Source organism: Mustela nigripes, chromosome 2, assembly GCF_022355385.1.
Source record: "Mustela nigripes isolate SB6536 chromosome 2, MUSNIG.SB6536, whole genome shotgun sequence".
Classification (NCBI taxonomy): domain Eukaryota; kingdom Metazoa; phylum Chordata; class Mammalia; order Carnivora; family Mustelidae; genus Mustela; species Mustela nigripes.
In genome coordinates, this window is record NC_081558.1 from 113271504 (window position 1) to 113285370 (window position 13867).

The 13867-nt window shown below is 38.6% G+C and overlaps 1 protein-coding gene across 4 annotated transcripts in view; it reads right to left on the reverse strand.

Moving 5' to 3' along the window:
* Nucleotides 1-13867, reverse strand: part of YEATS2 (YEATS domain containing 2) — a 116960-nt gene that overhangs the window by 72683 nt on the left and 30410 nt on the right. For all 4 annotated transcript variants that reach the window (XM_059391439.1, XM_059391441.1, XM_059391440.1 and 1 more), the window contains exons 3-6: nt 13703-13800; nt 12928-13020; nt 8177-8422; nt 5105-5220 (exon numbers count right to left, since the gene is read on the reverse strand). In XM_059391439.1, the coding sequence (XP_059247422.1) occupies nt 5105-5220; nt 8177-8422; nt 12928-13020; nt 13703-13800 (553 nt within the window). The remainder of the gene's footprint in view (nt 1-5104; nt 5221-8176; nt 8423-12927; nt 13021-13702; nt 13801-13867) is intronic.

Here is a 13867-nt window from a genome sequence, read left to right on the forward strand (position 1 = left end):
ACCACGACGCAATTAAAAAAAAAAAATCAACCTTGCTTTTCCAAGCTGATACATGAGATAGAAATAAACTGGCATATTACTGGATTAGGGATGCTCTAACCTTTGTGTCGATTTCATTCAGCTTTCAGGGTGTTAGAACCCTGAACTCTTCTGGTTCTTACCCATTGCTGCCAGGAAGGTTACAACTGGTCTCTCACATTTTAAAAGCAAAAACAAACCATTCCCTTCAGTCCTGATAATGGTAAAACTAGTATCTTTAGCTCTCCCTTTATTTCATGAGGCCTCCTTATCACATTCTGTTGGAAAATACGGTCATGGCCCTCTATATGTTTATCTATGTCTATGCTTACCCTTAATAACGCAGTGGGCCAAATTATATTGATATCTAATATTAATCCAAACTTGCATTTCTTGATCATGAAGTATTATCATTTCTGTACTTAATGAATTCCGTTTCCTAACGATTTTGTTCAGTATTTCTGCACCTATATTCATAACTGTGAATATCCTACAGTTTTCCTTTTCTTACAAACTGTTTAGCCTTATTTAAAAAGTTAGGCTACTCTCATAACATAAACTAACAAGAGTTGTTTATTTTTCCCCAGAAGATTTGGGGGGTTTGGTTACTTTTTTTTGTATTTTAAGTAATCTCTACACTCCCAATGTGGGGCTCAAACTCATGACTGCTAGATCAAGAATCTCTACTAACTAAGCCAGCCAGACTTCCCTCCCCAGAAGATTTCGTAAACAACTGAAATTATGTGCTCACTCAGCCTGTAAAGCAATCTAAGCCTAGTAGTTTGGTTTGCTTTTGTGATGGCAATGTTTTAAAAATCAGTAATTAAACTTAGTAGTTCAAAGACTCTTCAAGATTTTTCCTAAGTCCTAAGTTGTATTTTTCTAGGAACTCTCATTTCACCTAAATTTTCCATTGGCATAAAGGTATTCACTATTGTTTTTTAAAGATTTTATTTATTTATTTGACAGAGATCATAAGTAGGCAGAGAGGCAGGCAGAGAGAGGCGGGGAAGCAGGCTCCCCGCTGAGCAGAAAGCCCATTGTAGGGATTGATCCCTGAGATCATGACCTGAGCCAAAGGCAGAGGCTTAACCCACTGAGCCACCCCGTTGCCCCGGGTGTTCATTATTTATCTCTTTAATAGTACAGCATCGGGGCGCCTGGGTGGCTCAGTGGGTTAAGCCGCTGCCTTTGGCTCAGGTCATGATCTCGGGGTCCTGGGATCGAGTCCCGCATCGGGCTCTCTGCTCAGCAGGGAGCCTGCTTCCCTCTCTCTCTCTGTCTGCCTCTCCATCTACTTGTGATCTCTCTCTGTCAAATAAATTTTTTAAAAAATCTTTAAAAAAAAAAAAAATAGTACAGCATCTTTGGCTATGCCCTTTTCCATTTCTAATATTTTTTTCTTTCTCTTCTCCTTAGTTTCACTAAGTTTGTGTATACTTTTTCCCCTAATTTCTTTGCTTCTCCTACTGCATTATTTTGTCTAAATGAGATGTTTAGTTCACTAATTTTATTTATTTTTATTTTTTTTAAAGATTTTATTTATTTATTTGACACAGAGAGATCACAAGTAGGCAGAGAGGCAGGCAGAGAGAGAGGAGGAAGCAGGCTCCCTGCTGAGCAGAGAGCCCGATGCGGGACTCGATCCCAGGACCCTGAGATCACGACCTGAGCCGAAGGCAGCGGCTTAACCCACTGAGCCATCCAGGCGCCCCAGGTTCACTAATTTTAAACTTTTCTTCTATTCCATTTTCTTCTACTGTAAATATTTCCTTTTAAATATCCCTTTAGTGTTATCCGACAAATTTTTATTTTATTATTTATTTTGGATATTTAAATGTGATTTTTCATTGACTTATGTGTTGTTCAGAAGTAGTTTGAATTTCTAGACATAAAGTTTTCTAGGGGCACCTGGGTAGTTCTTTGAGTTAAGTGTCTGACCTTGGCTTTGGTCATGATCTCTGGATCCTGGAAATGAGCCCCACATTGTCTGCTTCTCCCTCTCCCTCTGCCTGACCCCCACTTGTGCCCTGTCACTCTCTCAAATAGATACAATCTTCAAAAAATTAGTCTGGTTGGGGGGGGGCCTGGGTGGCACCATCAGTTGAGCTTCCAGCTTTGGTTTTGGGTCCTGGTCTCAAGGTCAAGCTCCGAGCTTAGAGCAAAGTTGGCTTGAGACTCTCTTTCCCTCTGCCCTTCCCTCACGCACTCAAGTGCACTCTGTCAAAAAAATAAATAAATCTTCAAAAAACAAAACAAAACCAAAACGTAGTCTGCGAGCACCTGGCTTGCTGAATCAGTGGAGCATGTGACTCTTATCTCGGGGTTGTGGGTTCAAGCTCCAAGCTGGGTGCAGAGATGGCTTAACAATAAAATCTTAAAAAAAAAAAAAAAGTCTGTACTCCTTGAAGTTTACTTTATGGCCTATTGTGTAGTCCATTTTCATAAACGTTCCTTAAGTGCTTAAAAATGTTTAACTAGGGACACCTGGGAGGCTCAGTCAGTTAAGCATCCAACTCAGGTCATGATCTCTGTGTCATGGGTCCCACACTAGGCTCTGCACTCTGCAGAATCTGCTTCAGCCTCTCCCTCTGCTCCTCCCCCAACTTACTCTTGCTCTTACTCTTTCAAATAAATAAATAGTATCTTTTTAAAAAATGCTTCAACTATTACATGTATTAGTCTATACGTATATATTAGATCAACTTTATTAACTGAAGTTCAGATATTTTACATTCATACAAGCATTTTGAGTGGGAACACAAGCAGGGGGAGTGGGAGAGGGAGAAGCAGACTCCCCACTAAGCAAGGAGCCTGATGCAGGACTCGATCCCAAGACACTAGGATCATGACCCAAGCCGAAGGCAGCTGCTTTACAACTGAGACACCCAGGGGCCCAATTTCTATCTTTTAAATAGCTAACTAAATCCCTAGGCAATTTTTATGATTATTGATAAATTTAGATTTGTTACTAAATTATTTTATATTATTTGTCTTGTTCTTTCTCTTTTTCATATCCCTTCCCCTGTCCCTACTTGCCTTCTTTTGGAATCAGGGATCCTCCCCCTTTTTTACATTCAATTTCCCTATCTTCCTCTTACTACCTTTTTTTTTTTTCATGATTTTATTTATTTATTTATTTGACAGAGAGAGAGGGAGATCATAAGTAGGCAGAGAGAGAGGAGGAAGCAGGTTTCCCCCAGAGCAGAGAGACCAATGCAGGGCTTGATCCCAGGATCCTGAAATCATGACCTGAGCTGAAGGCAGAGGCCCAACCCACTGAGCCACCCAGACTCCCCTCCTCTTAAACTACTTTTTAAGTTTAAATCTCTATGTCTAGGGTTGCCTAGGTGGATCAGTTGGTTCAGTATCTGCCTTCAGCTCTGGTCATGAACCCAAGGTCCTGGGATTGAGTCCCGCATCTGGCTCTCTGCTCAGTGGGAGCCTGCTTCTCCCTCTGCCTGCTCTGTCTGCCACTCCCTCTGCTTGTGCTCTCTCTGACAAATACATAAAAATCTTAAAAAACAAAACAAAACAACAACAACAAAAAACTATGTCTACTCTTTTAGTTATTATCTTAGACATTATAATATTCTTAACAAGTCTAATGTAAATCAGTAATTTTTCCCTCTTCCAGAACAAACAAAGACTTTATAACTCTAATGCTAAGCATACCCTCTCTCCCTAAAATCCATGATGAACCATTATTTGTTGTAGCTGGTCTTGAAAAAACCCCAACACCTACAAATTAAGTGTAATTGTTCGAAAATATCAATGATGATTTCTCCCCAGTCTTCTGGTGGGTCCATCTACATTTCCAGTTTTGGATTTTCTGAGCTGACCGGTCTTGCATTACTTTTAAGATGCCAACTCTTAACACTTCACATGGTCTCAGAGTTAGCTAAATGCATGCTAATTCTATAATAATCTATAAATAGAAATCTAACTGCCTTAATCATATTCTATGCTTCCATTTTAAAACTATCACACAGACGATTAGAAATCTTTGCTTTTATTATCCCAAAGCTTTTAAATGTTCTTTTTTTAAAGTTTTTAATGTTCTTGTTTGTTATTTGTGGTCCATTAACTGGGGGTTGGAAGATTCCCCCAACCTGATTTTTCACCCCAAATAACTACCGTCTGCCTGAATCCTTTATTTTCAATAACTGAGTATTAATTACAATTTTCGTAAATCTATCAACTTATTCAACAATCAAATATTTAGTGCATACCAACTACTGTATGATATAAAACAAACAAGACATACTTTCTACCCTAAAGAAATTCCAGTGTGATTTGGGAAAAATACACAGAAATAGGAAATGATGATATAATATGAAAAAGATGACAAGAGAGCATAGAGAAAATACGCCTAATGAGGGAAAAGAAAGGTAAAGACTTTGTGAGAAAATAACATTCTTATGCTATTTGAGGATTTATATCTTTATCTATTTCTAGATAGTTGGCAAAAGGATGCCACTCCCACAAGACACCATGAGATCATATTGTTAAAGAGCTAGTCCTTCAGCTTGGAGAAATTCTGTCTTCAAGACATACTCTGTAACTTTCTGTTAAAAATTTAAAACATTTCAATTTGAACAACAAATATTTTTTAGCAATTAGCTAAGGCCCCCAAGGATAGACCTAGGTCAGAAAGTTAAAAGTTCTTATAACTTATCCACAATAATATGCTTGATAAAAATATACCATTTGTAAATGGAGCACCTAGCTGGCTCAGCCTATGGAGTATGCAATTCTTGATTTTAGGGTTGTGAGTTCCAGCCCCACTTTGGATACAGGGATTACTTAAAAATAAAATCTTTAAAAAAAAAAAAATCCCATTTGTATAAAAGCTCATGTCTCAGAAATGTTTACCAAGCACAATTTTATTCTATGTCAAAGATTAGCAGACATACTGAGGCAGTTTCAAGTCTCTGGACCTCAAGTTTACTTTTAAAACAACTAAAAGTTTAAGGGAAAAAATCCTTACGGCCTCATCCTACAGTAATACTACAATAATAAAAGTATGCCAGAATATTAACATAAATGGATAACTGAAAGTGAAAGAATTCAACTGGATACTCACTTGGACACATTGCCCACAACTATTGTTTTCTTTACAAAAAGTCGCGAAGTCTCATCTCCTGTGAGATCAGCATTCCGCTGCTCTGTTTTATGAGAGGCAGTAATACTAGCGGTGTCCTGAAAGAAATCATAATCAATTTTCACTTTCAATTTGGACAATATCCAATGGGCAGAAACCACAAAATCATAGTATGATTGGAACAACTCAGATTTTTTTTTATTCATTACAAAATTCTCTGGTTTTGTGGTACCTCTCAGAGCATAAAAGTAATTTTACTGTATCTTTTGCATTTGTTTGCAAAACATATTTGTTCACTATAACTCCATGTGTTTGTACATGTTTTTAACAGACACCCTTGTGCTATATATGCAAATAGGATATGGAAGGATATACAAGAAACTATTACAATGGTTACCTCTGGGAAATGGGAATGGGGAGAGGGATCAATGGAATTTACTTTCTTTTCAACTTTCTGTATTTATTAAAAATTTTTCAGTGAGAAGTAACATAGACAAGTGACTAAAGTCTGACTATGTACATAGACTGCCAGGGTTTAAATCTTGGCTCTTCCACTGACTAGATGTGAAGTTTTGTGTAATTACTTAACTTCTTTTCTGTCTCAATTTCCTCATCTATAAAATAAGGATAACAGGAGCACCTGGCTGACTCAGTCAGTGGAGCATGTGATGGTTGATCTCCAAAATAAAAATTTTTTAAAAACCTAGGGTGCCTGGATGGCTCAGTTTGTTAAGCATCCGACTCTTAATTTCAGCTCAGGTCATGATCTCAGGGTCCTGGGATTGAGCCCTGAGCTGGACTCCGTACTGAGTGTAGAGCCTCCTTAAGATTCTCTCTCTCCCTCTCCCTCTGCAATCCCCTACCACTTTCTCTAAAAAAAATTTTAAAATATGGATAATCTCACATATTTGTTTTTTACAGTTCCCAAAGAAATGCCTAGTATACAGTAAGTACTAAGCATACGTTACATAAACATGAGTATGTATATTTCATACAAGATGGTAAGTTTCTAACTCCTATAACCAGTATTGCCTAAATTCTTTTTAATTAAAAAACAAAAGAAAAACAAAAAACTAAAAACTCAAATGGGGGCCTGACTAGATTATCTGGTAGAACATGCAATCTTTTGATCTTGGGGCTATAAATTTCAGCCTCATGTTGGGTGCAGATATTACTTAAAAATAAAGTCTTGGGACACCTGGGTGGCTCAGTTAAGCAGCTGCCTTTGGCTCGGGTCATGATCCCAGGGTCCTGGGATCAAGTGCCGCATAGGGCTCCTTGCTCAGCAGGGAGCCTGCTTCTCTCTCTGCCTCTGCCTACCATTCTGCCTGCTTGTTCTTTCTCTCTCTGACAAAAAATAAATAAAATCTTTAAAAAAAAAAAAAAAAAGGAAGAAAAAAAACCCAGAATCTTAAGAAAACAAAACACAAAAACCCACACACATACACACACACAAAAAATGCAGTACTTGCCCAGAAAGAACACTGGTAATAAACAAATAAATCCAAACATTAAGAGTTTTCATTCTGGGGCGCCTGGGTGGGTCAATGGGTTAAAGCTTCTATCTTCGGCTCAGGCCATGATCCCAGGGTCGTAGGACCAAGCCCCACATTGGGCTCTCTGCTCAGCGGGGAGTCTGCTTCCCTTCCTTTCTCTCTGCCTGCCTCTCTGCCTACGTGTGATCTCTGTCAAATAAATAAATAAATAAAATCTTTAAAATAAAACAAAAGTTTTCATTTTTGGGTGGTGGCATTATGAATAACTTTTTTATTTTCTTGTAGTTTAAAATTTTCGACAATGAACACATGAATTTATAACCAAAAAATTTTTTTAATTTAATTTTTATCAAAAATAAATCAAATTCTTGGGGCGCCTGAGTGGCTCAGTAGGTTGAGCCTCTGCATCAGGCTCAGGTCATGATCTCAGGGTCCTGGGATCGAGCCCCGCATCGGGCTCTGGGCTCAGCAGAAAGTCTGCTTCCCCGACTCTCTCTGCCTGCCTCTGCCTACTTGTGATCTCTGTCTGTCAAATATATAAATAAACTATTTTTTTAAAAGATTTTATTTATTTATATATTTATAAGAGGTCACAAGTAGGAAGAGAGGCAGGCAGAGAGAGGGGGAAGCAGGTTCCCTGCTGAGCCGAGAGCCCGATGCAGGGCTTGATCCCAGGACCCTGCGATCATGACCCGAGCTGAAGGCAGAGGCTTTAACCCACTGAGCCACCCAGGCGCCCCTAAATAAACTCTTAAAAAGACAATAAATCAAATTCTTGATGTCTGAATATGCAAAAAGCAACCTGGATATCTCCTCTATCACAGAACACCTGGCTGAGAAAAATCATCAAATAAGGGCTCTATAGCCAAATATTATACACCAAGAAGTTCAGAGCAGCTTGAGATGGGAACTCAAATAAGGAATTGGTAGGATCAAAGAGGAATAAATGGTTTTCTTTCTTTTTTTTTTTTTTTAAGATTTTATTTATTTATTTGACAGACAGAGATCACATGTAGGCAGAGAGGCAGGCTGGGGTGGGGGAGGGGAGCAGGCTCCCCACTGTGCAGAGAGCCCCATGCGGGGCTTGATCCAAAGACCCTGAGATCATGACCTGAGCCAAAGGCAGAGGCTTTAACCCACTGAGCCACCCAGGCGCCCCAATGGTTTTCAATTCTATTTATTATTTGTCAAATTTCCCCCGGTTATAAATTACCTTATAAAAGCATTTAAGTTTCACAAAAATGATGGAGAGAACAAACATGACAGGCTGGAAAGACCCTGGACAAGGTCACAGAATTGCCAATTCCTCAAGGTTTCTCTCTCTTATTATGGATGGCACCTAGGATTGTGCCATGCCCAGTTCTGATTCAGTTTAATTCTCAGTTCTGATACTTTTGGATAAATATAACTGTAAACTCTTTGAGACTCAGTTGTCCCATCTCCAAAAGGGATATTAACCTATTTCCTAGAGTTTCTATGAAGGTAAAATGGAATAACACGTACATACTTTAAAAATACTCGTTTCCTTCTTTTCTCCCTCCCACCCATCAAGTTATACCCTTCCAGTATTTCGGCTTGGTCTCTGTTCCATGTTGTTTGAGAGTCTCTCTTCTATATCCATATTGCTGTTATTGTCTTTGTCAGATAAGAAGTCATTATGTTGAGATAAAGAATCACTTTCTGAATGATTGGCTGATGGTGTCTCTGATCTCTGATTGGCAGGAGAGGAAGACCTAGATGGTGACTCCAAAAATTTCTTGATAGCAGGATGATTAAAAACCATCGTATCACATGTCTTTGATCCCTGCAAAAATGAAAGCAAACAAAACAAACTTTTAATCAAACCTACCAAAAGTAGACAAATTTTCATCTTCCCAAATCCTCATCTATTTAGGGAACATGCTTAAAATCCTTCAACATCTGCCCACACCCATAAAATGAAGTCCAAACTCCTTAATGTGGTCTGAGCCAATAAGAGCTAGAAAGTGATAATTATGTGAAGGTCCTAACACTAAGAGCTAAAGGTGCAAGTTCTCTGAAACTAAATGAAAAATAGAGGTAAATATAAAGTAACATATGGGAAATAAGATTTGACTTTAGGGCGCCTGGGTGGCCCAGTGGGTTAAGCCTCTCCCTTAGGCTCAGGTCATGATCTAAGGGTCCTGCAATCGAGGCCCACATTGGGATCCCCCCTCTCTCTTCCTGCCTCTCTGACTGCTTGTGATCTCTCTCTCTCTGTCGAATAAATAAATAAAAATCTTTAAAAAAAATAAAAAAAGATTTGACTTAAAATAAAAAGCAAGCCTTGGGGCATCTGGGTGGCTCAGTGGGTTAAGCCTCTGCCTTCGGCTCAGTTCAGAATCTCAGGGTCCTGGATCAAGCCCCACATCAGGCTCTCTGCTCAGCAGGGAGCCTGCTTCCCCGCCCCTCTCTGCCTGCCTCTCCGCCTACTTGTGATCTCTGTCAAAAAAAATAAAATCTTAAAAAAAAAAAAATAAGCCTCACACTGCTTTAACACAAACATATCAACTGCTCTACATACAATGTCCCTATAAAATATATAAAGATATAAAAAATATATATGTAAAATGGCTCCCAAGTAGGAGTAAAATGTAGTATAGAATGCTTTAAAATGATTCATACTTACATATAAAGTTTGTCATAAGTCCAGTACTGAGGCCTGGAGTATTTCTGTGTTTCTTGTTATTTGAATACAAAATACAGTGTATTCTGTTATAATGGGATACACTCTACGATTCCTAGGAAGCCCAACTTTTAAAAGCGGTGCAAGGAACATAATTTAGCAATAAGAAAGGAGCCAAAGGCTAGTATTTCAGAGCAGCAAAATTATTGCATCTCAATAATAAAGGGTATTTTGGGGCACCTGGGTGGCTCAGTGGGTTAAAGCCTCTGCCTTCAGCTCAGGTCATGATCCCAGGGTCCTGGGATCGAGCCCCGAATCAGGCTCTCTGCTCAGCGGGGAGCCTGTTTCCTCCTCTCTCTCTCTCTGCCTGCCTCTCTGCCTACCTGTGATCTCTATCTGTCAATTAAGTAAATAAAATCTTTAAAAAATAAATAAATAATCTTAAACAAAATAATAAAGGGTATTTTTTAGAGCTGTGATGTATTTTGTTACAGCAAATGAAAAACAAATGGCAGATCATAATAGACAAAAATACACCTAAATATCTTTCAATTAACTCTAATCAGAATATAACAGGAAAAAAAAATCAGTGCACTTCTAGACTACCAAATAACACAGAACTGCTAATGGTTTAAAAAAAGGTGGGGGTGCTGCCTGGGTGGCACCGTTGGTTAAGCAACAAACTCTTTGGTTCAGCTCAGGTTGTGATCTCAGGGTCATGAGATCAAGCCCCCTGTCAGGCTCCCCACTCAGCAGGCAGTCTGCTGAAATTTCTCTCTCCCTCTGCTCCCCACCCCCATCATGCCCTCACTCACACACTCTCTTTAATAATAAACAAATTTTAAAAACAACAACAACAAAACATTACATAGACAACCACCTCTTCAGAGTACCTACAAGCACCATGTCACACAGACAACTAGCTTATAATGTTCATCTTGTTGGATCCAATAGCAAACCATGTAACAGATGACAGTAAAATCTGCCCTGTTTTGAAGAGTGTCTCCCAAAAATTCATGTCCACTCCAAACCTGTGAATGTGACTTTATTTAGAAACAGGGTCTTTGCAAATGTCATCAAGTTGATAATGTCATACGGGATTAGCGCTTACCTAATTAAAGGGAAATGTGGAGACACGTAACAGGTAAAACATCCATGTGAAGATAGGGGCAGAAACTGGAGTGATATAGCCACAAACTATGGAATGCCAAGGTTTGCCAGCAACTGCCAGAAGGTAGGAGAAGGTGAGGAAGGTTTCTTTCCTAGAGCCTTCATGGTCTAGCAACACCTTGATTTTGGACTGTTAGCCTCCAGAATCACGAGATAATAAATTCCTCTTGTTTTAAGCCATGAAGCTAGTGGCAATTTGTTATGGTAGCTCTAAAAAGTAGTTCAGACTCTACTATGTATTAGGGAAACTCCTGCAGTAGAAGAAACAACTACCTAATATGTAAGATTAAATTCAAATAATGCTCCAGATTTCTAAGACAACATCGGGAGTATGACCAATGCCAGGTACCCTCAAGCAACACAGGATGACATGAAAGCCAAAATATGGTACCAAAATATGGTACATTTCACCTGTAAAAACCATGAGGGACAATGCAAACCAGTATGGCATTGTACGTTCCCCTGGCCTGCTACCACTCTCATTGAGCCAGTACTATCCAAGAGAATTATCTAATTCTAATTGAGAAAACTTAGGAAATTTGAAAATGAAAAATGAATAAAAGTTATAGGAAATGATCAAAATATCAAACAAGAAGAAACACTTCTGTTTCAATCCTATTCCTATTCCTTAATAAATGGAGTAATCCAGTAGCAATCACATTACCAAAGTGATAAAAACGTAATATTCCAATTTGTGATATATGAGGTATCTAGTATCTCTTATGAAGTATCATTGCCAAAAACTTCTAACTTTAATCAAATCTTTAGACCCAACTATCAGTTTGCAGAAAAACAGAATGAAGGAATAACCCAAGGAAAAAAATCAAACAAACACAAAATGTAGGATAAATGGCCTGATCTTTTTTTTTTTTTTCAAAGACTTATTTATTTATTTATTTGACAGACAGAGATCACAAGTAGGCAGAGAGGCAGTGAGACAGAGAGGAGGAAGCAGGCTCCCTGCTGAGCAGAGAGCCCAATGCGGGGCTTGATCCCAGGACCCTGGGACCATGACCTGAGCCAAAGGCAGAGGCTTTAACCCACTGAGCCACCCAGGTGCCCTGGCCAGATCTCTTTAAATAAGTCAATATCATGGGGAGAAAAGGTGAACTATTTTAGATAAAATAAGTCTAGAGAAACCAAACAACCAAATGTAGCCCCTGAAGTCCGATTAGATCCTACATCAAAAAACAGCTTTAAAAGATATTTTGGGGGGACGCCTAGGTGGCTCGGTTGGCTGGATGACTGCCTTTGGCTCAGGTCATGATCCTGGAGGCCTGGGATCGAGTCCCGCATCGGACTCCCAGCTCCATGGGGAGTCTGCTTCTCTCTCTGACCTTCTCCTCGTTCATGCTCTCTCTCACTGTCTCTCTCTCTCAAGTAAATAAATAAAATCTTTAAAAAAAAAAAAAAGATATTTTGGGGATGAATGGGAAAATCTGAATATGGACTGATTAGCAAATAATATAAGGATGTCATACAAGAATATCCTTTAGGAAATGTATGATTTAAGGGTAAGGTGTCATGACGCCTGGAACTTATTTTCAAATGTTTTACAGAAAAGTAAGATAGATAAAACAAAGATGACAAAATGTTAAAAATGGTGAATATGATGCAAAAACAGGTGCTTATTTAATCTCTTTTGTGGATTTGAGATTTTTCATAGAAAGTGAGGGGAAAAAAATCCTGAATAGGATGTATCTACTGAAACTACAAATTGCTATTCATTAGGAAAATCAGTCTATCTAAAACTCACTTCAGGGCACCTGGGTGGCTCAGTGGGTTGAGCCGCTGCCTTCGGCTCAGGTCATGATCTCAGGGTCCTGGGATCGAGTCCCACATCGGGCTCTCTGCTCAGCAGGGGCCTGCTTCCCTCTCTCTCTCTCTGCCTGCCTCTCCATCTACTTGTGATTTCTCTCTGTCAAATAAATAAATAAAATCTTTAAAAAAAAAAAATAAATAAAAAAAAATAAAACTCACTTCAAAGCTGATCACAACCAAAGGAAAAATAAGGCAAGTTAGAATACAGTCTCACTCAACTTTGTACCTAACAAAGCCTAGGAACAGTGCTAAATATTAGCTGGAGAAGGATTTAATATAAAGTGAAAAATGTTAGGGTGCCCGGCTAAGTTGTTGGTTAAGTATACGACTCCTGATTTCAACTCTGGCCATGATCTCAGGGTCATGAGACTGACCCCTGTGTCGGGCTCTGCGCTGGGCGTATAGCCTGCTTGAGATTTTCTCTCTCCGTCTATCCCTCCTCACCCCACGCTCATGCTCTCTCTAAATAAAAAAAATAAAAATAAAGGGGAAAACGATACTTAGGATTATTGACAGTTTATGTATTTTCCCAGGAAGGTAAAATAGGCTTCTTGAGTTCTAAAGGTCAATATAAGAAATGTTTCAAAGGCAGGAATTTCACATCAACACTAATTTCCCCTTCACACATATCAAATATGGATAGCCAGAAGTGACTGTAGATAAGGAAGACTTACCTCAGAAACTTTTAGAAGCCCTGCAGAAGCATAGTAATTTGCAACAATGCAGGCACGAAGTTTATCCATCATCCTTCTTGCTTCAATCAGTCGCTAAAAATAATGTCAACTTGTTACTTTAAAAAACAGAAATCACAGATGAGATATACTACAAAAAATTAATAAAATAAGAATACAAATGATCAAAAGCTCAATTCTCTAATAACTGAAGAAAAGCAAATAAAAATGACCATCTCTACCTGTCACACTACAAAAGATTTTTTAAAGGAATTTCTACAAAAGCTAATTTTACAAGAGTATGCATACATGTTAGTATGTATATTTATGTGTATGTATAAATACTCATTGAGAACTGTCTGCAAAAATAGTAGGTACAAGAGCAAAAAGGAATTATTTTTTTGGGATGGAATTTCAAGTAATTTTTTTCATTATGTATTTCTGCATTTCATTTATAGGGGAAAAATATATATATATACACCTTTTTTCCAAAATGAGAACACTCTTTTTAAAAGAACAGTAAGAGGGGGAGGGGTGCCTGCATAGCTCAGAGCAAGATCTCAGGGTCCTGGGATTGAGTCCTGCATGTGCATCAGGCTCCTGACTCAGTGGGGAATATGCTTCTCCCTCTTCCTCTACCCCTCCCCATTGCTCATGCACTCTCTAATAAATAAATCTTTAAATAAATAAAAGAACAGCAAAGGGGAAAAATCACGATTCTATCAACAGATTTTTTTGCAACAGCTTTTTTAAAAAAAATTATTTATCACCATTATACCTGGTCAATGACTTCAATTTCATGTTCCTTATTCTTCATTTCAAGTGCAAATTGTTCCTTGATAATAGTCTCGATCTTCTGCACAGCAGCATCTCGAGCTGCATAATAAACATAAAATAATCCAAGGTCTAATTACTCAGTAACTATCATGATCTAAGTCAGTAT